The following is a 25273-nucleotide window of genomic DNA, read 5'->3' as shown; positions in this document are numbered from 1 at the left end:
TTGGTTGCAGTAGCACTGACGTCTGAATTCAGTAATCTCGGCATGCCGGCATGCCGACCGAGGGGCTTTGCGCTAAGAGGTTTAGATCTCTCAAGGATAATTTTCCTCTGAATTCATTTTATACTACATCTCAATTATTTTCTACATTCCTCTACGATACGAGGAGACCAAGAGTGATTTTAAATCCATCATTCCCAGAACGTAAATCCTACTATATCAGATGCTGGAACCTTGCTGTAAACTACAGTGCAGTAATGGCACCACCAGTAATTTGGATAGAGGTCATTTGTTAATTAAATAAGTCAGTGGCGCATATTGGCATTAAGTAATTAGTGGCAATATCCCACTAGTTCTACGCAGCTGGAGGCATTGCCTCTGCCTGCAGGTGACTGTCTGGCCAGGCTCAGAAAACACAAGGAGAGAGACAGAGGAAGCATCCGATCTACCACAGCTACCCTTGAGTAATCAGACGGTGCAATGCAGAGCAGTTGCAGAATTCCCATCCCACAACTCCACCTTAAAAATAAAGAGCACAGCTTAGGTTTTTGACATTGCAGGTTTTAAGGTCTCATATTTAATGTTGTGCTTTGTTTATTTAAAAAAACCTGTTTAAATAATTCCAGGCTTTAGGCTAGCATTTCAATTTTTGTATACCCCATTTTAGGGAAAACCATCACAGCCTTTTCAAGCACATGAGAGAAAGAATAGAGGAAGGAGAAGAATGTTGTGTAAAATAAACGCATTCAATACAGTGCAATGCAATTCTCTAGTCAGTTAAAAAGCCATTAACTGTCCTTTCGTGATCATGCAATTTCAGTTTCACCCAGTAACATTCTATTCTCTCATTTGATTCGAAACATCTGCTGCTCCAGGAGGGAACAGAGGCCACAGAGAACCACCCCAGTGATTTGGTATCGCTACACACTAAAAATGTGAAGTAATTCATAACATTTTTTGAATAGCACAAAAATTACATTTGTGCTATGAGTGACACGAAACACCCACTGCTGAAGGGCATATAAAATTATTTTTCAAATAATTCATTATGTATATATATATATATAAAAGAAAAAAGTACAGGGCATAAAGAAGCTCCTAAATGCTTGGGCAAGCTGTGGAACAGCAACCTGAACTAACAGGAAAACAAGATCGAGGGAATTGAAGCTAGTTCCATGTTTGAGGTCATCGGGAAAACAGCACTCTTATTCTTCAGCTCAAATCTGAACCATCTGCCCATTTGTAACAACAAATCCCCAAGGTCACAGTGAACGTTTGTCGGCCATTCAAACTGAGTCTAAGCATGGACATGATGTCCTCACGTTGTGAACACTGAGGCATGTTCAAGGTGTGTTATGACACTGCACAGGTCTGGATTTATTCCCTGTTCAACAATCAGTTACTTTTACACTACAGGCCTCAAGCAAGTGCTCAAACAAGTTTAATGAACCCCCCCCTTTAAAACATGATGCAGAGAATTTGAAGCTGCAGAAGAGGTCAGCAAGTCAATGTGAAAGTCCACTAGTCAGCAAGTCTCTCCCACGAGAACCTGGGAACTCCCTCTGTCATGGCAGCTGCCCAGGTTGATGACATCATTGGCCCACACAAGCATTACTACACATATTGTAGGAATCAGATTACCCTCCACCAAAAACAATCCTTGTTATTTGTTGTTTTCGTTTTCTTGTATGGCAGAACCTATCAAGGGAAGATCCAGGAGGGAATGCATTAAAATGTAAAAAGCTTTGCTAAACATAAATCATCATTAACAGTGGGCATTGTTTTTCTGTTAAAACTCCAGAGAAACTGAGGTTTATTTTTTTATATAGCTTTATGATTGCTTTAGACCATCTGCATCACAAGGTCAACCACACATCCAAACCACATTCTGCTTTTGTGACACAAAGTCAGTGGAACACACGCCAAACTTGAGAGGATACGGCCAACAGATAATGCGGGGATGTGAGAGTAGCGAGACGCCGCTGTCTTATCATTTATTCATCGCCTGTAGTAAAGCAGGCTAGTGCTCAGCTTACACTGTGGGTAGGGTGGTGGTGGTGATTGGGGGGGGGGGGGAGTGGTTAGTGTTGTTTGGGGGGGTGGTTGGTGGTGGGGTGGGGGGGTTCAGGACCCTGCTGGGAGCACCGCTGAGGTGATGGTGCAGTGGTAGAGATGCACAGTGGCATCGTTTTTTTTGGCTGCTGCATTAGGGGAGAGAGGCAGTGCTTCACCGCAGTCCTGCTCTGTCCTGTACCCTGTGCTCACACAAACCCCATCCCCCCCAGCACTCTCCCCCAGCACTCCCCCAGCTCTCCCCTCCTCCTACCTGAGATGTAGATGGTCCTGTAGTGCTCCAGGTCGCTGTAGGCGTGCTCAAAGCTGTCGGCCAGGCACAGGGAGATGAAGCCGAGGAGAAAGCTGGAGAGAAGTAGGGAGCTCATCTTTGCAGCACCAAGAGGGGGGGGGCTTCTTCACTGCAAAAGGAGGGTGAGAAACAGGGGATGGTCTGTTTCGCAGATGGGCGATGCACAAAACTTTGATCACAGGATCGCATCCTTTCTACAGCAGGAAGACGGCAAAGACTACCAAAAAGTTTAAAACTACAAGAAAAGTCACTTCTTTCCAATTGTACAAGGTTAGAAGTCTCCCGGATCCCCCCTCCCCCTGCCCGAGCATTGGCACGGACAGCTCTGTGCTAAATGTGCAGAGAGGTGCTCTAACCCCCTGGGGGGAGAGGGAGGGGGCGGGGGCACATGAAGGGCATGCATCCTAAAGCAATCTGAGTGCTTTTCCTGCAGCTGTCTCCCTGCGCGACAGAGACGCAGTTCCTCGCCCTGTCCTTCAATGTCATCAGTGGCAAAATAAATGGAGCAGTAAAGAATGAGCACTGCCGAGAATAGCGCAACACACTTACGCCGACACTACACTGTTCCTGTAAGAATAAAATCTATGAGTTATATCACAGCCCTAAAGTACAAAAACACACACACACATTACTCAGGCAGCTCTTCCGGTAATGAATTGTGCATTTAATGCTCAATGCAGCATGCAATATATCACCCAAAAGAACAATGAAAAAGAACTGCTTCACGGAGCAACTTACAATAACTTGCTCGTCCTCACAAAGACGAATTTGCGAAACCTGAAGAAAACTTTCAGAATCCCACATCTGGTGCTGCATATCCCACTACGGCATTCCTCCCTCTCTCTCCTCTGACAGCAGGCTGTGCGGGCAGGCGACTGGGGAAACTTACCATCTTAAAGAGCACATGCACCTGCTCGGGGCGTGCGGAGAGCCGTGCGCAAACTAGGTTACAGTTGTGTGGGCTCGCTCTGCAGTCATGCCCATTGATTTTTCATTCATTTCTACCCAGAATGCTGACGCACCCACGCTCTGTGCCAGGTAGCGCTTCTGCAGTCAGCAGAACAGCAGTGCGCTGCAGAGGAGCCCCCTCGCACCCCCCTCCCGCACCCCCCTCCCGCCCCCCCCACCAAAAACCCGCACACACCCCCCACCCCCCGAATACCCACACACACACACACACACACTGCCCTCAAACCCACCAGTTCGAAAATAGTAATTAGGAAACGGGGATCTGACGCCGATAAGAAAAGGACAGGGCTACCAAACGTTCTCTATCCTGGGGGAGAGTTGCCAGCATCACGAACGGAATTTCCTTGAGAAGTGCAATGTCTGCAGGAGGAGGACGAGCGAGTGAGAAAAAGAGAGCACAAGACAAAAGAAAACGAACCAAAACTGAGTTTCTCTCTGCAGCAGGGCCGATGCAGAGCTTCAGCCCTTCATCAGTGCAGGGACACGCAACATCAGGCAGGAGAGGGAGGACACTGTGTAGATCTGCACTGTTAAACCAGCCCTCCGAGCTTTATTACGACAAGAGTTTTTATAGCTGGGGAACTTCACTCTCCCCCCTTCTTTGTCCGAAAAAATCATCAGCTATAACCAACAGGACTTCTTTCTAGAGGAAAAAAAAAAAAAAAACCTTTATCAAAATTTCTACTGTTTTGTTGTGCTTTCTTTTTCTGGTAAGATTGGATGTACGTATGGCTGAGAGAAACAATGTTTGTCTACTCTTGGACAAGGGGGGTTGAGGGTGGGGTTTATTGGTTTCTAGTTGTTGGAAAAAATAATCTATTGATCATTTTGTTTTTTTATCCCTGGAAGTAACTTTAAAAAAAACAGAGAGCTGCTAATTGTCACCCGTAATTAGTGTTTATAAATGATGCCAAGTAATCATCATTGGAGAGCAGTATTTCAGAGTCAAAGAGTAACCAGAGTAAACATCATGTCAATCGCTGGCTTTTAGCTTAGTCCAGATGTCTGGGAATGTACACGTCAGCTCCCTAAAAGGGACATCAATGTCAGCAAAGATATGCTGTAACTATGTGCACATGTGCCCGTGATAATCTGTGTGTGTGTGTGTTACACGGTGCAATGATAAATTAGCCCATGGTTTATTCGAGTGGGCCTGTAATAGGCCTGTCTGTAGAATATGAATTTGTGCTGTGATAAAATGAGCTTCAGGTTAACAGTGCATTCTTTTTTAAAAAATAAATTCATTTTTAGGATAATATAGCATTTTTTTCAATAACAAGATGGTCTGTAGGTTTATGTCATTACACTGCAATATGATAAGTACGTTTGCTAGTTAATACAGTACATACCGCAAACTACTATTACAGTGTATGGTGCTAAAACAAGCTGGTGTCTAGTTTATTACACAGTGCCGTGATAAACTGACCTGATGATTAGTATATAAATCATATGTCATAACAATAAATGGTGCTCTGAAAAGCTGCTTATGGGTTATAACATGATACTGTGATAGGCTGGGCTGTGGGCTATAACATGGTGTTATAAGTTGTCTTGCTAGTTCATACAGAACATAAATGAGTTTTGCTAGGTTATTACAGTATTTAATATTTGCTGTAATAAGTAGGCCTATAGGTTATTTAATGGCCAGATTATTATTATGTGGCCATGTCGATAAACAACCTGTATGCTATTGCTACCAAAAAGCGAGGCTGCAAGTCATTACAAGGCAGTCTGCTCTTGGCAGGTCCACGTGGTGTATAATTTTTCTTGGTGCATGACTGTTCCCTGGCTCAGTGTCATTGTACTGAAGGAAAAGAGGCTAGCTTACACGCATCATGAAGGTTGTCTGGGGGCTGTCCCAAATATGTGCCTCTTTGCTGATCAGAAAACGCTTACACAAAGCTTATTGTATTATCCACAAGTTTCTCCTATCCCCCATCTGCTTACTATCCTTCTGATGGGAATGTATCCCACTATAAAGTATCATCTGTTATTATCTATCCTATTCTGTCTAGTAGGTCAACTGTCCCTTCCCCCAACAAAAAATATATAGAGTATATTAATTAGAAATATAATTCAGGACGCATACCAAAAACATAATCAATGACATATTTGTGAAATTAAAAAAAATTAAAATCCTTAGAATTAACATTTTAATTCACATTGAACAATATTTAAATGTATATTGCAAAATATTTGCCACAGTGATGAAACAATTTGGGGTGGGGGGCAGAGGATGTGATTTCCAGCAAATTCCTTCAAGCGGCCTCCAAACATTTTGCAAGAAGCAATTTCACAGGCCCTGCACTTCCCCCACCCACCATGTCCTGGGACTCTCCGGGAATATTCTGTTTAATTTTGGTCCCAGCTGGTGCTAGCCTGGCTTTAGGACAGTGGAGTTAAGCCATAATTGCACAAGAGGCTGAATTCTTCTGTCAGTTTTTTTTTTTAAAGATATTAAATAGCATGATGGCTATTCTGCTCTTGACATGTGAGCTTGAACTCATTTTCGTGGCCAATATTTTTTTTGCATTAGTTATTATTTCTGAATTAATGTGTTGTATATCCCACTACGGCATTCCTCCCTCTCTCTCCTCTGACAGCCGGCTTTACGGACAGGCGATCGGGGAAACTTACCATCTTAAAGACTAAACTTGTTTGACTTAACTTGTTAGTTATGACAGCTGGTATAATATGTCAAACTTCCCTGATGTTGGTGGCATAACTTGTGGCAAATGCAGTGTGCAGAACAGACCTAGGGAGTCTTTTTGGATACATAAATTCTTTGTTCTTTGATAAAGTTTAATATAGATAGTTTATGTATTTACATGTTACAATTGCATATTTTCTGTTTTGTGACCCTTACAGCTAACTGATTCTACAGTGCTTACATAGTGATGTTGTCATAATGGAGATTCCCTTTGGCAACTGCATACACCAAAATTGCATTAAGCGATGTCAATTTGAGGGATTCGTACATCCAATAGCACAGACAACAATGAAGGTCGTAGGTCGAAAACGTTTTGCCTGTCTACCGACATGATGAGTAAATAGTATATTTTGTCAAGAAAACATCTGTCGAGTACAATTCATCTGTTCTATGTAACACTAAAAGTTTTGTGATAACAAATTAAGTCAGTGGATATCTCTATGTGAACACTGGATACAGAAGGGGCACACACACACACATAAGCTCTCTCGCTCTCTCTCTCTCTCTCTCTCTCTCACTCACATACACACACAGGCACACACATGTTTAAAAAGACACATCACTGCAGGTTTAATAATTGAAACATATTTTAAAGTTTAGTAATTGAGAACTAAGCTATTTATAAGTCAACCCAATATGATATAGCAGTATTCATGTAAGACTAAGACTTGTCATTATTTCGCATAAAAAATACTTAAGCACAACTTATTTATGTTAGCTGGATACAAACATGATCAAATCATACTGTTCTTCAAAACAAATTTAATTGCATATACCAACAATGTACCACCACATTGGCCTGTAGCAAGAATGTAGTGCATGAAATCAAAACTAAAATAAACAATAACTGTTAATAATTTTGAATCACTAATGATAACATCTTAGGACACAAGACAATAAAACAATAGACACAGGTTTCTTTAGCCGTCATAGTCTCAATTTGCCATGAGTTAGATTACAATGTATTCTCAAGATACCTCTTGTAAAATAATACGAAGTCCAATATTGTGTATGGCTGAAATAGTACACAATACCACAACCAGTGTGTGCTAACACCAGTGCACTCAAACTATGTACAGTATAGTGGGCATTCATCTCTCTGCCAAACGTGCCAGTCTGGAGTGTCAGAGGGCTGTAGTTTAGCCAGGGTGGGCAAGGAGACCACAGTCTGCCTTTTACCCAGCACTGGATATGAGCCTTCAGTTTGACATGGCTAGGCACACGATCCTATTTTTCTTTAAAATCCTGTGATCTTTTTTTGTTACATGAGAACAATCCACACGTTGTGCTGCTGAAACCCTTATGTTGTTTTTGGATGGGTATTCAATTGGCAGAGCACTGTTTCACCATTACTCCTCCTTTAAGAAAGAATGAACTGTACTCAATGCAAGCTTTTCTTCAACTGAAGACGTGACAAACACATTTTAGTTACTATTTTTTCAACTTAGGTCAATGCAGTACAATATATTATGTCAACATAGTTCCAGCCAAGAAATATAACCGAGACATAAAGCATTCGCTACAGTTATTTTGTAATGGGTTTCAGACAGCGTTTGAAACATTTGGAAATGTTTTAGGGGGCCATTATTATATGTATCGGACATGGTATTTGGAAAATCAGTAAAATGATAAAAAGAAAGAGTTTATAGACATTTTTATAACTTACTGTACATTCATGTCATTGCCTGTTAACTATAAAACATTAAATTAGCCAGTTTATATGGTTTTAATACTGCAAATGGATGAAAGAAATCTTGAACATAACTCATTCAGAAGTGAATTTGCAGAACAAACTCCCAGCATGCACTTTTCACCATAGGACTCCGTGAAGTGTAATTTTGAGAGCATAATGGAGAAAAATTGAGCTTTGATTCAACAATGACATTCACTGTTGGTACCACTCCGCGTGTATATTCTGGTTTTGATATAAAAATAAGCTGGATAACTAACATTAAATCATAAAGAATTCCCTCTTAGTACAGTTATGGTAACTAAAGCAAAACTTGAAGAGCAAATACAGCCTTTCAGGTAGACTGATACAAGTAAGAACAAGGTGTGTAACAGTTGTAAACAGCAACACTCTCAGTCTTTCACACCAGGAACAAATAAGAACAGCAATAAAGAATAATTTGCTGCCATGAAACAATGCCAGGCTGCGGTAAGCAAACAAGTCAAATGGGGCTAGATTCCTCTCACACCGCTCTGTGTCCACATTCCATACGGCACTGACAGGATACTGCCTTGTGTCTGTCAACAGCAGACCAGCTATACGTTTTATCACAGTGGCATTGCCTTATAATATGTGCAACAGGGGGTAATAGTCTCAGTGGGAGTATGCACAATGCAGTAAAATCAAATCAGTGCGCTCAGATTCTTTGCACGCAAAGCCCCCTGGGATAGACACAAATGATGGACATCCATGGTTACTCTTTACTGTTGATGGCCAAGGTGACGGCAGAAGCAGCTCACCAAGGCAGCAGGCCTGCTTTATGGAGACACGTGTCTTTCAAGTGGGGCCATGTCAGGCAGTCAACACCTGTGGTGTTTGGGCTTAGGAATGTATGAACAACATTGCAGTAGCTTTCCGCTATGCTCAATGGTGTGATCCACATCTGCACACAGCTCTCTTCATCAGGATTAACCAGGTCTATGGAGATTTCTGTCTGAATGCTTTGTGATTTCTACCTACCAGGAAATCTCAAACAGAAGTTACATATGTCCAGTAACAATGAGTAAGAGCAACAGGCCATTTACAGTTAGGCTTCTAAAAATCCACCATCCCTTGATGTTGAACTGGCCCTCTTCAGGATTCATGTACAGCACAGATAATTTATCTGCTTCCTAAAGCTATTAAAAGTCCTAGAGGAAGTATCTTATCTCTACACCAATGGGGCTCTTCATATTCTTACTTCCATACTGGGTAAGGATTTTTCCATTAACATTATACAGGTTCAATTTTGTTAACGCTACTACAGACACTGTCCTAGAAATAGTGAAGTGATTCACTTCTAAATCTTTGCTAATATGTAAGCTGGCCTTGGACCAAACATAGCCCTTAGCCTGGCTGTGAACTAGTTGCTTTAGGATCTGGAATGGATGAATTAATTCTATGGTCATTCACATTCCTCCAACAGCAACCAATTAATCTAATCTTAAGGTGTGGATTTATGGCAGTATTTTATGGCGGAAGCAACCAGCCCTTGTGCTTCTGAACAGCTTCTGCAGATAAAGAGGATGTTTGCTCACTTCAAATGGGCTAGCCGGTTCAGAGAACAGACTCTTTTTCTTCAGTTGATAATAGCCAGTGACTGACACACACAGAGTGAGTGACAAGCTTTAATCAACCCAAAGTTGCCAATGTCAATACAGAGAGAAAAAGAGTATCAATTTTCTCTCCCAAAGGCCATGTTTGATGTCGAGATGGCCTCTGACTGGTCATTACCTTCCTCTTTCAACATTAATGTGGCACAAAAAAGTGATGAAATTCCTTGCAAATGAGGCCACACATCTGAAGTTGAATAGTTATCATTCCTTATGACTTGTGAGGTGCTAGTAGAATAAGAGTTTTTGTTTTGCTGTTTAAAATATCGGCCATTCAGAAGGCAAGTTCAGACTGATCTTCTAATGACCACTGTTATAACTCGTATACCTTACATAATTGGCCACTAGATAATTTAATAACCAGGGCAATATTCACACATTTAAAACAGACAACAGAGGTGTTTGTTTTAATGCAATTACTTTTAAAAATACAAAATTCTTCTTCAATAGAGTAACTGCTAGGTTTGAAGTCTTTCTGTCTGGCACCAGCACGTGCAGCATGGACCTTGCTAACACCAAAGCACTGTTGTCTTTAAAAGGAGCAGGATCTGGGCTTATGTTGGTAGGGTTATTTTGAGAAACAGGGGAATGTGTAATCATACAGTGTGCCAGAGCAGCTCTAAGAGCCGCGTACCAAGACGGCGCTTTGATCTGCGTCAGGTCAGCTCCGTCGGCTGCAGTTCCTCGCCCGCGTCCTTGTACCGCATTAGGTCCAGAGTGTCCCCCTCCCACCGAGCCACGGTTTCAGGCTAAAACACGAGACGAGTCCACTCTGTGTGTTTACGTAGAGGACCACATCTTTGGAGTAAATGTCAAAGCTTTTCCATCAGCTGCACATAAAAGCCCATTACAGCCACTATAGGGTGGCTGCCAGATGAAGGTACTTTGTGGCATATGTGTCGTAATTATATATACATTGAAAGAAAAACAGATGACAAAGAGTGTGCGTGTGTTCATGTGTGTGCGTGTGTGTGGTTGACAGTTTAGGCAATACATTTACACACAATTACATTGTACACTGTATAAACTTCCATTAGCATGAGAAAACTACTTTTCTTTAGAACTGTGAGTATAAAATGTAAGCATGGCTTTATTTTACTTCACGTGATTTTATCCATGCGTTAAATCTTGTGAATTTATGAATTGGTCCTGCAGTCTTCCCATTTCAGAAATGGGCATGTGGCCTAAACATTGCATAGGAAACTAAGATGGTTATGCTGCAGGGTGGCTCATTCGGTTACGGCACCACGCTGTGGTCACTGTGGTGCAAGGATAAACCCCACAGTCTCTGATTGAATCCAGCCTGAGCCAGTACCAACTGTGACCAGGTGCTCCAATAGTGTGATGGCAATAGTGTGGCCCAGGCTAAAGAAGGGTTTAGTTGGTTAGGGTCTGCATTTCATCTCTCACTAGCAACCCTTGCTGGTCAGTCAGGCACCTTTGGCCTGCAAGTGAAGGCTGCATATGAAAGATCTTCCTCAGACTCTGCTCTGTGCAAGCTGTTGTCTGTGGAGTGTAAAGACGCAGCGAGCAACACCACATGGTTCGGAGAAGAATGGTGGATGTCTGCACTCTGAACCTGAGGTCCACGTATGAATTCAGCTGTGGTTGCAGGTAATTGGACATTCAAAATTAGGGTGTGAACTGAATGTTCAGTCCCACACTGGGGCAAAATTTCAGAAAAGTTTTAAATAAAGAAGAAAATATATATATATATTTTTAAAGAAACTAAGATGGATACTGGCATACACCCCATGCTTACCATCTCTAAGTGTCAGGATTATGCTCTTTTCTGTTTCTGTTTTTCCTTTTTTGGGCCACCAGATGGCGGCACTTCTCAGTTTTGTATTTCAGTTCGTTCCCCTCATTGCTTTCCCCTGTGTGTATTATTGTGCTCATTTATTCTATTATTGTTTTTGTCTGTGTCTCGTTATCCCTTCCCCCTCTGGGTTAATTGTGCATTGTGTCCTCCTGTGTCTTGTTAGCCCCTGTCTATTTAAGTCCTTTGTTTGCCTGACTCGGGTGCTGGTTCCTTGTGTTCCGCCTGCCTGTGCTCTGCCCGCCTGTGTTCTGCCCGTACTGTTTCTGTTCCCCGTATCTGCTACGTTTCTGAGTTTTCTAGTGTTTCAAGTTCTCTGCTTGTTTTGAGTGTTTTAAGTTCCATTGCGTGTTTTCTGGTTTTTGAGTTTTCTTTTGGTATTGCCCCTCATGGACTTTTGTTTTGTTCTCTGTTTATGTTGCATTTGTAAGTAAAGTCTTTGCTTAAAAACTTTCCTTTTGAGTCTTCCGTATTTTCACTCTGCGCCTGGGTCCAACTCCCCGAAACCCTGACACTAAGTATATCAACATTAGCATTTCTGCTGAGTCACTCACCACCTCTGAGTACCAGCTGAGAGTGCATCTCTGAAAACTGATTTGACTGCCAACAATCTGATACCCTTTTGAATTGACACTAGAATCAGCTGATTACAGTGTTGATGCATGTGGTTGAAAGATTATTCATTACTGAAAAATAATATTTAAAAGATGAAAGGGCCAATAATCTCTTGTATTTTACTGCTTCTGTTTTTCAACCTTACCAAAACAGAATTTCATTTTACCTTTTGTGTTAAAGTTGATCAATCTCAGTTAGTTCATACCATTTGGTTTTGGTCAGCATGATCACACATTAACAAATTTAGCACTTTATCAGGATAGTTACAGTAATAAATGTGCTTTTAATACAAGAGCATTTTCACACGCAAATGTGAGTAAAAGGCTTATTTGTGTGAATGGAGACATAAGTGATAAGCCAGCATTTAGACCTGTCGCAAAGGTAAAGCCTCCATTTAGGGAAGCAGCATATACAGTGTTCACTATGTATGGGGGTCATTTGATGTGGACAGATTTGCAGACTAGGCACAGTTGCTGCTTATAATAAAACTTCTGCTTCAGTATTGCTTTTTATTTGGGCTTAGAGCTCAGAGGATATTTTTTCCACGTGGTAAAAAGAGAGGGTTCACTTCAGTCCACCCACACAGGATTTCATTTAGAGAGATGCTGTGGTCTTCAGCATCACTCATGCTCCACCTTGGCACAGACAAAGAGCTCTCAGTGTGGACTGCGGCCATGTACACTGAACTCATCATTCCATAATCACGGTGGTTTTGACTGGCTACCTGCCTGGGTACCAAACCTCTCCCACACCACTTCCCTCCCATCCCCTCCCCTCCCCTCCCCTCCACACCTCCCTCCAGCTCCAGCACTAGCACACACACCCTCCCTCTCACCACACCCCCACTTCTCCAAGTCTCTCAAGGTAACTTCAGACTCCCTGATTAGAACCGTATTGTCGCTAGCCTTACAGAACAGATTTACAACAGTTTTTTTTTTCCATTCTGTTAAAAAAAAACAAAAAAAAAAAACTTGAGTACATTCCAGCACATTTTGGCAAAAGTGTTTTGCCTGAAAAAAGAATCAAAAAAGGTAATGACTTCCTCACTCCAGAAACTGTGGAGAAAAGGGCAAAATCTCACTTTGGAGAGTAATCTTTTTCAGGTTATTCTCGTTCAGCTCTTAAGGTTTATACAGAGCTGAATAACTTCTCCACATCTGCCAAAATCTTCTCAACCTCTGTCCAATTTGGACTGGAAATTAGACTAAAGAAAATCATTCTGGCTCCTTTAAAATCTCCAGTGGGATTCATACTGATGTGTGAGAACATTGCATTCCCATTTATTTTTTCTCATTGTTGTCAGTTTTTTTTAACATTTGGAATGCCCCGTTTTGTTTTATAGATGCGTCCCATGGCTGCAACAGCTTAGGACAGAGCAGACAAGCAAGGTATCCTCTGAAAGGCCAAATTTCATATTCAGCTGGTGCAGGCTGACCACAGGCACCCAAACAAATGAGAAGAGTCCCTTTTGATGATGAGGAAGGCGTAAACTTTTGACAGAATCCCTCCCTCCCAGGCAATAGTATAGCCATATAGACTTAACTCTGCACTATGGGGTGCATCACTGCACCAAGGGTCAGTGCTTTAGCAGGACAGGGCAACCAGGAGGCCCTGAAGCCTCAGTGATCCTTAAAGATCCATGAGTGGTTGAAATGTCATTTGCCCAGAACTGTGAACACGTCATCGTCAACTGTAAGTGACACAATACATGCCATATTCTTAGCGGATAAAAATAATGTGGATTTGTTCATTTATTAGTTAACTTGACAGCGGCAATGTACATTAATTACATTTATGAAAATGTGCCAGAGTTAGCCAAGGAGGTTCAATTTTCTTCTGTAGTTCCTGGGCTACATGTCTTTGCTTGGTAAATTCCCTTTCAAATTAAAATGCTATTGTTATAGACTGAAAAACGTTTAGCTGTATCTGAAGGCGAATACCATATTTGGGAATGTTAACCAATGATGTCTGGCATTTAAATTTAAACAAAGTTGTACACTATAAAATAATTGCATTCCTCAACACTTTGACAGCTGCATCAACCAGCCCCACCCCCCTCCCCCTTTCCACCTTGAGTGGAAAACAGTCTATAAATCAGGGAAGATTAGGGAACCATTGACCTCTGATTTTTAAGAACAATACATAACAAAGAAAAACTCCCATCTACGACCATATCTCAATTCACAAGGATGTGAACACAGATGTGGTCGTGCCGTAAATACAATAGACCACCACAGGCTGAATGTGCAATAAAGCAATTACACTGTCTATTCCTCACAGACACTTCCTGCTTGAAAAAACAAACTTATCTCTAGAAAACAAGCAAACAAACAAAAAAAAAAACCCTGTGGTGTTTTGCATTAAGGGTGGTGGGGGGGGGGGGGGGGGGGGGGGGGGGGGGGGGGGCGGGCGACAGAGGTCGCCTCTGAAATTACTCTGTGCAATTGGACGGCTCCAGGCTGTCACCCCACCTGAGCAGGGCAAGAAGGCAATTAGGCTGTGCTACACCTTTCACTAGACTGATAGTGTACTAGGAATGTGAAGCAAGCAATGTGAAATACTCAGTGCTAATTTAACTCTAACAGAGTTTGACTCTGAACAAATAAAATGTAATCCATCAGAGTTATTTTAACACTGAACGCCTTGCGTTTTGAGTCAGGGTTCTGGACTAACTAAGTAAAATGAAGGGGAAAAAAAGTACAATTCTGTGTCCAACAGGGACCAAATGTGCTTTGTTAGAGTTAACACTGTCAGAGTTAATTTTACTGAGAACATTTTGTTGCATGCTATGCCGAATGTTTTGTTGAAATCCTGGGTGGGGTGCATATTGGATGGGTTCTTTGTTGACAAAAGGCCCAGCTCACTCCCGCATTTGATTTGAACACTGCCTCAAAATACAGCAGTCTGCTGTGATCACCAGCATCACAGTATTAAAGCATATGTTTGTTCAATTCAGAACACACTGAAATTAAAGCCTCTGCAAAAAGATGGTTGATGATGCAACCTGCAGTGTCGTGCATCTTCGCGTCATGTAAATCACTGAAGGTGGATTGTCATTTTAAAGTAGTAAGGGCAAAAAGTAAAACCAAAGGAATAACATACATAGGTGTCAGAGAATTTGAATGTCCAAAAATAAAATCTTTGATGAATGGCTTGGGGTTTTGGAGACTCAGCAAAGGTTTCAGAATCAAACACAGTCCAATATCCAAAGAAATGCCATTAATGAGGGCAGGCCAAACATCTGTCTTTCGGATGAGACGTTAAACTGAGGTCCTGACTCACTGTGGTCATTGAAGATCCCATGACACTTGTCACAAAGAGTAGGGGGTTCCCTGGTGTCCTGTCTAAATTCCCAATCTGGCTCTCTCCAACTTGCCACCTAATCATCCCCTGATTTAATTGGCTTAAAAAAATGTTCTCTCCCTCTCCACCTTAGCTAATGTGTGGTGAGCGTTTTGGCGCAAAAATGGCAGCCCAGGTGGGTGCTACACATTGGTGGTAGGTGAAGTGAGTTCCCACTCATCACTGTAAAGCACTTTGAGCGTTCGGAAAAGTGCTATATAAATGCAATGATTGATTCATTCATTCATTCTCTGACAATCTCCCAGAATCCTGGGCCCTTCAATAAAAGCATGAACAATGAGGCAAAGATCAAGTGAAAGGGTAGCAGTCCAAATAGCCCGTCACACATGGCGCTTAGTAATGATGAATAATTGGGGAAATTGGAATTCTGTGCTACAGGCATATGCCAATCTTCATACGTAAATATATGAGCCAAGGATTTCCAACTGTCAGTGTCTCTGTATATTCCAGATATCCAGATATAGAAATAAAATCTGATCTTATTTAGAAACCTTAGATTAACACAAAGGACAGTTTGGAATTGATATGTTGAAAACTACATATATACAATAGACAATAGGCGAGATAAAATGGTTCCTATAAAGAAAAGAAACATGAAGAGAAATCAGTAAAAAGAAATCTTAAAAGCAGATGGTATTTTCACTAGGGGGCATAGTTTATGCCAAATAAATACATTCAATAAACATTTTTTTAAATGTCTTTAGAAAATAGACTTCAAAATTATTGGCAACCCTGTGATTAGTACTTGGTGCACCTCCCCTGACAAGGATAGAGAAACTGGGTCTTTTCCTATATTGGAGAACACATTATTTGGGGATGCTGAACCATTCCTCCATGTCAAACCATTCAAGATCCTTGATATCCTTAGGTTTGCACTTAGGAACCGCTCTCTTCAATTCAGACCAGATTTTGAAGTGTGCTCGGGGGAAATTTCCTTCTTGGAAAGTTCATCGAAGGCCAAGTCATAGCCTCCTGGCAGATGCAACCTGGTTTTTGACTAAATCTTCCTGGTAGTTGGTTGAATAAATTGTGCCATTGATCTTAACAAGAGCACCTACATTGTTTCCAGAGAAACAGCCCCAAAGCATAAATGAGTCACCAGCATATCTGATGGTAGGTATGAGGTGCATTTCCTCGTATGCACCCCTCTTTTATCCCAAACACGCCAACAGTGTGCACTGCCAAAAAGTTCAATTTTGGTCTCATCTGACCATAGCACACAATTCCAGTCATAGTTCCAATGATATCTGGGAAAGTCCAGACCCTTGAAATTGTTGGTTGCTCTCAGTAAGTGCGTTCTTCATGCAACCCTTCCATAGAGCCTGTTTGGAATGAAGGAGGTGTCCTATGACTGAATTTGAGCTGTAGGGTCCCCAAGATGCAACTAAACTCTGTAATTCTTTAACTGTGATCCTTGGGTTTTTCTTGGCCTTCTTCACTTGGCCTTTTTGCAAATGTTCCAGATTACTGACTAACATTTCCCCATGGCGATTGATGACAAAAGGATTTTATATTCTTTTTGCTATCGTAATGAAACAGTATGTGAAAGTGAAGTGCCACAACACAGTTCCTTAAGTCTGTGATTAATTTAAAGTTGAATTTTATAACAGATTTATCTTTAATTTAATTTTAAATAATCTTCTCAATGTTCTTTTTTTTTTTTTAGTATTGTAACTGTATTTGACTATAGTTTTCCCATATACTTGAGCACAAAATATAGTTATTATCTAATGTTTATTTTAAGCTGTAATTTATTTCTCATTTACATCAAGCTTGCCAGTAATTCTGAACCTCATTGTATATGCTGGGGTGGGGGGGATTATAGTTTACCCTAAAATCGTCAAGTATGTCATTGTTTTAGAGGCTAAATTGCAACAAAGGGAACCTGTGTGACATTTTAGACGGAAACACTTCTGCTATAATGTGAATGGAAAAAGTGTGGATAAAAACTGCTTGTGAGTATGTGTACACCATGTCATACTGAAAATGGAAACAGTGTATTCAAAGACCAAGAGTTTGCTTGTAATTTTGTTAGTTCCTAAATGTTTAGACAACACACTTTTAAAGCAAATTGCAAAAGAATAATGTTTTAGAAATAGCATTTTATCATTAATATAAAACTACAGATATGAATGAAGATTCAGCGAGAGACCCCCTTAAACTGAAACTTAGGTTGCCCTTCTGAGAACACTCGAAGTGGGTAAATGTATTGCTAAGACGAGATCACATTTTCTCCTTTTGTGAAAATGACACCGTTTAATAGTTTGTAATGCGTAAAAGCTTACATCCACGGCAAGCCTTCCCCAATGGTGATGCAATTCGTAACGGACTACGTTAGAGAAGCGAATACCTGCCATAGCTCATAATTATATGCTCATTTAACCCACTTACGTGTCAACATAACGACATTTTTTCACCATAAAAGGCCACAACCTGAGAAGTGTCTTTCAAACACTTCATCTCAGACACTTCACTTGGACGTTTATATTCTGCTTAAACCAGTAGATGGCAAACTAAACTAACTTATCGCCACAAAACGCCCCATTCATGAAGTCAATAAAGAAGCGTTTATTAATTTATACCATTACACCAGCACTGCCCCCGATGTTTGTTTAGCCAGCTGTTTCCTCCGGTGTGCTTTCAACTGTATAGAAGTGGGCCTTATGTTAACGCACTCCAAGTCCATTTGCTCCAAAAGAACATTCTGTAACCGTGCACGTAGCTACTATAAGTAAGTCTTTTCACGTAGTAGATTGTGGACTGCACTTGCTGGTTTCTCGTGGAGCCACACAGTCTCATAATTCATCGAGTATCAACAGAGGCAAATTTGAGGGGAAAACACTAGCCACGTTAATTTAACTCATTTATTGAACCCGACTGCCTTTGGGGAAACCGCTCCCTCAAAGTTGCATGAATGGGAGCATCCGCAAACTAAAGCAAAAGCAAGCACATTGCAGGAACGTTTATTCCAAAAGCGAGCATCTATCCAGAAAAATAAATAAATAAAATCATTCCCGAGAAAGTCCACAAAGTCGTAAATTTACCCACACTGTGAAATGTTTAATATCATAGTCGTAACCTTTCAAGAATTATATAATTATATATAATTTTCTCTACTGAGAATTGTAAAACCTCACAGGACACTTTAATCTGAAATTTTGGAGGGGATGTGCATATCAAATTGTCAGTTTAGTATCGCTTGCATTTTACATGCTCCAGGCAAAGTCTCCCTGGTCCCGCTATAATTCTGACATCATATTGGAAGAACGGTCCAAAAACATATTCCTATTCCCAGGCCACGGCATATTTTGTATGATAGAAAAAACTATATGTAGATGTATTGTTCAATTTATGATTGGCAAAGGGAAAAGCAATAGACAACCATAATATTTAACAATGGACTGATGGAATTTAAACGTCACTGTTAAGACAACAACAACAAGAAATCACAACCAAACAAGCTTATAATAATAATAATAATAATAATAATAATAATAATAATAATGATGACAGTTAAATACAGCTAACATCAGTAACAGCAGTGCCACCCAACTCTATCGTGGAGTGTCAGCTACAAAACATATAACCTCAAAATCCGAGCATCATTTGCGTCGCCACGAATTTTAAGCCTTTGCATTCAGTAACTATTGTTAAGTGTTTTTCCTTACTTGTTACCCAGTCCTGAAATACATCAGTGCACCTTTGTAGATCTATGTAATATAACAGCATCATTTTTCAACCTCTACAGCATTTTTAAGAAACACGCGGTCCCACTTTAAGAAAGTTGAACACTTCAAGAGCAAGTCCCTGTTGAAAGTTAAGCTGCACTCACCTTGTGAAGTTGCGCGTTCAGTTGCAGAATGGTTGAAAGGGGTCCTTGCCTGAGAAAGAGTGAGTCCGCTTTCTCAGAACCTCGAAAGGAGGAACCACGTCATAAGCGAAGCAGTAACAACTACACAAAAAACGTCTTCAAGTGCTCCTAATTACCGACTAAACAGGCACCTCTCACAAACCCGCCCGTCTGATACAAGTACGGCAGTTCAACAAAACACAAAGTCATATGAATTCCCAAGGGGAGTTTTTAGCATACTTCAGATGAGGCTGTTTCTGATAAACCGTCAAACCCTAACAAAACACAACACAAGCGATACGATTATACATATACCCTTATTCACTGTAGTGGGATGCAACAATGTAGATGCCAGGAGAGGGTGTTTATTTATTTATGTATTGATTGATTGATTGATTTATTAGTTTGTTAGTATTTTTTGTTGTTTTTTTTCCACGTTTCCCAAGCGAAACCTAGATGATCAAATAAAAAATATATTCAATCACTGTATTGGGATTTATTGCAATAGCATATCTGTAAAACCTATTATTATTATTATTATTAGTATTATTATTATTATAAATAGATATTGAAAGTTGAGAGAGAGAGAGAGGGAGAGAGAGAGAGAGAGAGAGAGAGTTTGTTTAAAAAATTAAAAAATAAAAAAAAAACCCAGTTTATGCACGTGGATTTCGCGATGGTCATGGGCCATCTTCTTCCCCCTACAACAAAAGGTTTGTCCGTGCCCCCGTCTATACCCCATAAAAGCGTTCTTCTTCACTTAACAGAGAAGAGACTACTCCACCGTTGGGTATTATCCTGATGCATTCTTCGTTACACCTAATTTATTTAATTTTTCAATTATGTAGCAAAGCACGAGTCAGTTTTGTTTTGTGTCACAATGAAAACGCGATACCGATTCAGAATGTTCCATTTCTTCCACAGCCTTAATGCATTGGCGGAAATATGCTGTCACTTGAATTTCCCCGTAAAGACGAGCAATTTATTTTTAACGTCTCTACGTGTTATTCAAATATTTCTGATTTCGTTCTATCTGGTAAGACTGTAAGTCCTACTTACAGCAACACAGCAGTAAGCTAACAGATGTAATGTCGAATACATATTTCTTGGTTAAACGGTTGATTGTCAATCTTCTGAAAATGACTATTGGGCAGTGTGTAAATACATATGAATCAATAAATAATCTACAATGACGTATTTGCTTACACAATTCATTCATTGTATTGAGCTGTGATAGCAATGTACAATTAATGAACTGTAGAAATGGAAAAGATTTACAAATAGCCTAAAGCAGTGTTAGGGCCTGGGATAGGATCATTCCAAAGGCCCTCAACAATTGTACTGTAATTGTGCATCGATGGGGCGATTTCCTGGGGCCCAAAATCCCTGGCAGCACCCTTGTATGCAAGATTCTATTTCCAGCAGTTACCTTGGTTCAGTTAGCAAATTAGCTGTATATACAAATGCCAGTTTACACCATAATAAAACTTTGCATTTAAGGACAGGAAAACAGTCTTCAGCTGAACCTGAACTTCTCAAAACTTTGCCATCCAATGTGGTAGTACAAACATTTTTTAAAGCTTAACTTGTACAATTCTCATGTCTACTTAAACTGATTATATCATAATTTTTGATGTCACTGTCAGCTTTGATTCACTGGACAAATTTTGATGTTCAGTATCCAGGTAAATAGTGGGAAATGCAACATTACTATTTATGGTGACTTACCCTGTTGGGAGAGAAAGTAACCTCTATACAAATTATCCCATGTTAGTAGACAACTGTTTATAAGCTTTATCTGATCTCATTATAAGCAAAACATCCTTAGAAACCAAGTGAGCCAATTGCTGTGTTTGAAAGTTTGCTGTGTTGTTGTCATTATTTTACGAGATTTTTATTGTTTTGTGGGTGTATCCTCCTTGGCAAAACTTTCTGTTCTGAATGCATAGCTATGGTGACCAATAAAAGGATGTTAGTGGATTCTGATCTTTAGAGGATGATTAAATTTTGGACTTGCTACTGCAGTGATGCCAGATAACACATCTGCTTCATACTAAATGACATCATACCACGTTTCAAAATTAAGTAACCACGCATCAAACTGCTAAGTATCTTGTACATCACACTGTAAATGATTTATGGTCTCAGGATCTTTTGTATACCATCAAATAGCATCTTAAAATGACAGAACACATAAAAATGTGCTATTAAAGAGAAAGTCAGAAAGAGAGAGAGTGAGTGAGAAAGACAGAGTCTCAAGTATTGTTTTACAAATGTCCTTGTGAAGAGAAACAGGGTTTTTTTTGTTTTTTGTTTTTTTTTGTCAGATTTACAGTGGTCAGTGGTGTGCAAGTAATTTACTGTCCTGGTTCTCTGCCCTGTGTACTGCAGTGATTTCTTCCTTTGGAGCTCAAAGCACAATCACCGTCACAGTGCTGTCACTTTAATCCTGAGCCAGAGAGACAGACTTCCACAGTGCCTACCTTTTCTCTGCCCCCTCACCATCTACAATCAGACAATACCTGCTGATGTCCAGTGTGTTGCATTCAGAGGCTGTGTTATACTCACCTGATGCATTAGCTGGACAGAACATGCTGCCTCACACTACGGATAATATTATGCCTTTTGTTAGCCAAGCACCCTTATCCAAGACTTCTATGGCATGCACTTTACATATCTTCAAGATTATTATTTTTTTAAATCACAATTTAGAGTTTGACACATATATAGAAAACGTACTTCACTTTGTGTAATGTCATTGTTTTATGGCTCTTTTTCTTAAATTGTAAAGGTTAATCACATCATTTAACTAAAACTTGTCTAATGTAATGTAATAATAGTTTTTTCTCTCATTTCCTGAATGGATGTTTTTTTTTTTCTTTTGCAACTGACTATAATTGTATGTTTATACAGCTGGATATTTGCATGTACCAAACTCAAGGATACAAAGACAGTGCTCACCTGTAATATAAACCTGCCTCTCATAATACAAGCCATGTGTCCTTACCTTTGACAGAATGGTAGTGTAGGTAGATTCTGATGATTCATGTATCAATCTGATTGGCTGGGTTAACACCCAATGGCATCAATACAGGATATAAACATTGTAGTGCATGCTGTTAATGAAGACCCCCTATATTTGCCTTTGTCTGTTTACAGGTGGATTGGGCTGAACTTAAGAGCTAGAATCAAGCACAGTGTAACAAATTCATTCTGGATGCAGTGTATGTGAGATTTATACACAGCAAAAGTGTTAAATAATCTCTAACAGAGTCAAAAGGGGACACTTTTTGAGTAAAAAATAAAAATAAAAATGAGGAAATCTACATCATAAATTTACATCTACCAAATTACATTTGGTAATTCCTTCAATATTCATAGGTCATATATTTTCTTTAACTTGGGAAAAACTAAGTGTACAGTATAGCAATAAAACACATTTCTGGAGGCCCACTGGAACAGTATTAACGTTACACCCTCTCACAGTAAAACGTTTCCAAATGTGCTAGCTTAGCTTGGTTCTGAACAGGGACGCATTTGTATAGAAAGCAGTGTCCCAGTTTGAAAACTATATGTTGAAGGCATATTGTAGCAAGGTCAGACTCTCTCTGACTTCTTCCACAAAGAGGCCTCCAGAGAAATTCAAGATGAATTCCCAGCCCCGGCAGATACTTAGAGGAAAGAACAGCCTTCTTAGCAATTCTATGCTATCTGTGCTTTTGCATGGCTATTCTGAATGCAAGTAGTGCTCTGCCAGATGTGGTTGAGTTTGGCATGTTTCAAAATGTGACATGTTGAATTGCCCAACTGCTCCAGTCCACGGGATGACATTATCCCATCCCATTCCCTCTCTGAAGTACAGTACTTTGCTTCTAGTGCAAAATGAAGTTAATGCTAATTGCTTTATTTTATCAGACTGTTGGGGTTCAAGGTTAAGTCATGAGTTATTCAGCACAGTTTAGTTGGGATGGTGATGAATTAGCCATTGGCAAAGAGAGTGAGTGAGGAGGAGTGGTTTGAGAGCAACAAAAAAAGAAAAAAGCCTCACGCCAACACTCCTCCCCCAAGCCCGCCCATCAGCTGTCTGCAAGGAACTTCACAGGAAAGAAGCACGCATTTGAAATCCCTGCCATGATGAATGAAACAATTTCCACTTGTTTACACAAGACAAAGTCAATACAGTCTCTGTGATGAAACTAAAAGCCATGATGCAAATTTCCCACCTTTAAATTACTGTCCTTTATGTTTTTTTGTTTTTTTAAATCCAAAATCTGCTAGCAATTACACAATGATAATAGAGAGGTATAAGCACATGTAGACTCAGCTGTGCTGCTCAGAAATGTAAATGCATGTGGCTGCTCCACTAAGCAAAGTCTGCAACAGGGCTGGGGCCCAAAGTTCTTTCCATGACTATAGCCTCAGTTTTCCATCGCACACAATCTGATGTGTGCTTATTCACAGACCGTAGGTTCCAGGTTCTTGCAATCTGAATGGCAGGCGAGTCAGAACATGTACTCTGGGTTCCCCGTCATGCAGCACAGTTGCCCTTGACAACAAACACAACCAATGGCAAGCTTGTAGTGTTCATATGCAGATTGTAGGTCTGGAATAATTTGCCTTTTGCCCAGCCTTCTATGTGCTTCATTATAAGGGTATGCATATATGGTGTGTAATAAAACAATGTTGCTTGCTTTAAACAGTCAGTTCATTATTTTACCATCATTTTTCTTTAATTGTACTTTAATTGTCTCAGTTTATTGTGGCTCCTTCTTTAATTCCCTGTTTTCTTCTTTCCCAGTTTGCAATTCCCAGTCATTGTTATAGGGCTGTCCCACCTCTGCAGCGTTCTTTGTCATTTCAGGAGGGATTTTTCACAATGAAATGAGGGGTAGCTTACCCACCCCCTTCCCTGGTTGATGCAATGGCTGATTATGTGCTGTTCCATGGAATTCCCAGCCCTTTTCTCTACTCAAGTGATCCATGGATTCCAGATCATGAGATGCACGAGTGCAACAAGCAATAGAAATAGCAGATAACTAATGGACGTACTCCTCTGTCATCGCACTAAATATGTGGTTGTCACTGGTGACTCCATGCTGAGTGCAAATTGATTACAACTGCTGGAAATGGATGTTATTTGCATAATGGGCCCCTGAATCAGGTCAGTAATTAAACTAGAGTCTAAAACTAAAAGAAGGTGGTAATGGCACACCTTATTGATTGCATGGACATGTGTGTGGGGGACAGCTTAATGAAAAATATAATTCCGTAGTGTTATTTTAACCCCACAATGGTATGACAGAAAATGTCATATATATTATATTATAAACGATATTGGCTATCTTAATTTATTTTTGTATTGTGTTTGTTACGAGTAACTTATAATAATGAATGTAAATCTATTCATGTGTATCTGAGTAGAGTGCAATTGGCAATTTTGATCAGTCTACCTTGATCAGATGCTGTTATTGGCAGAAGATGTAGCGAAATCAGAAGGAAAACATACGGAAATGCAGAAATAACCCAATTTTGGGGCTTTATTGTGTGAAGTTGCATCTGAATTCTGTATGTTTACATGAGGTCAGAAGGTACAGAAGTTGATGTTCTTAAGGGCTGAGAGCCTGTAGCCATTGTGTCATATTTCTTTAGGAAACCCGGAAAATGCCAAACTCTCTGTGCTGTATGTGGGGTATGCCTCGCCAAGCCATAATTTAGTGGATGGCATACCTGCCGTCCCAATGGTGACAGTGGTTTTTTGATAATCTGTTTGATTGAACCCTTCAGATCAACAGTGTTTGGTGTCCACAAATAAACTCATTTTGTCTGTCTCAAGAGAATCAGGCCTTGAGCATCCTGTGTGTATCAACCTTAAAAAAGGCAGAAAGCTCTCTCTCCTTCTGACATTCGCCCTTTCTCCTTCCCTCTCTCTCTCTCCCTCTGTTGGAGACCGCCTGAACTGAATATGTTCTGCTCGACAAGGTAATGAGTGCTGCCTCTGTTTACAATCGGTGAGGCCACACAAAGACACCATTTTGGGGGCTATGTACTTGCTTGATTCCTGGAGTCGTCATATTTTTAAAAAAGCTAACCGTTTCCTTGAATGATTCCTTCTGTAGTCCATGTTGTGTAGAGGGACAGGCTAACAGGTCTGGACTCAGAAAGCAAGCTCTGTGCACCCGTCACAAGGTCCGATTCATTTTGGAATGGGCTGGAATGTACAAGGGCTGCTCCCCAAGGCCCATGGTTTGCGCTCTGGCTCACCGA

General features: G+C 40.4%; 1 protein-coding gene across 4 annotated transcripts in view; it reads right to left on the bottom strand.

The window, feature by feature from the left end:
• hapln1b (hyaluronan and proteoglycan link protein 1b) overlaps positions 1-19169 on the bottom strand; it is a 28459-nt gene extending 9290 nt beyond the window's left edge. Inside the window, exons 1-2 of one of the 4 annotated variants that reach the window (XM_035390090.1) lie at positions 18992-19169; positions 2324-2471 (exon numbers count right to left, since the gene is read on the bottom strand). In XM_035390090.1, coding sequence (XP_035245981.1) covers positions 2324-2438 — 115 coding nt within the window. In that variant the 5' untranslated portion in view covers positions 2439-2471; positions 18992-19169. Of the gene's footprint in view, positions 1-2323; positions 2472-3100; positions 3427-3561; positions 3830-18991 lie in introns of those variants that run through there. The other 3 variants (XM_035390092.1, XM_035390089.1, XM_035390091.1) reach the window with 3 other exon arrangements.
• Positions 19170-25273: the final 6104 nt, after the last annotated feature.

The sequence above is a fragment of the Anguilla anguilla genome, chromosome 14 (assembly GCF_013347855.1).
Source record: "Anguilla anguilla isolate fAngAng1 chromosome 14, fAngAng1.pri, whole genome shotgun sequence".
Classification (NCBI taxonomy): domain Eukaryota; kingdom Metazoa; phylum Chordata; class Actinopteri; order Anguilliformes; family Anguillidae; genus Anguilla; species Anguilla anguilla.
The sequence above is the reverse complement of the archived record's forward strand: the minus strand, read 5'-3'. Positions and strand labels throughout refer to the sequence as shown.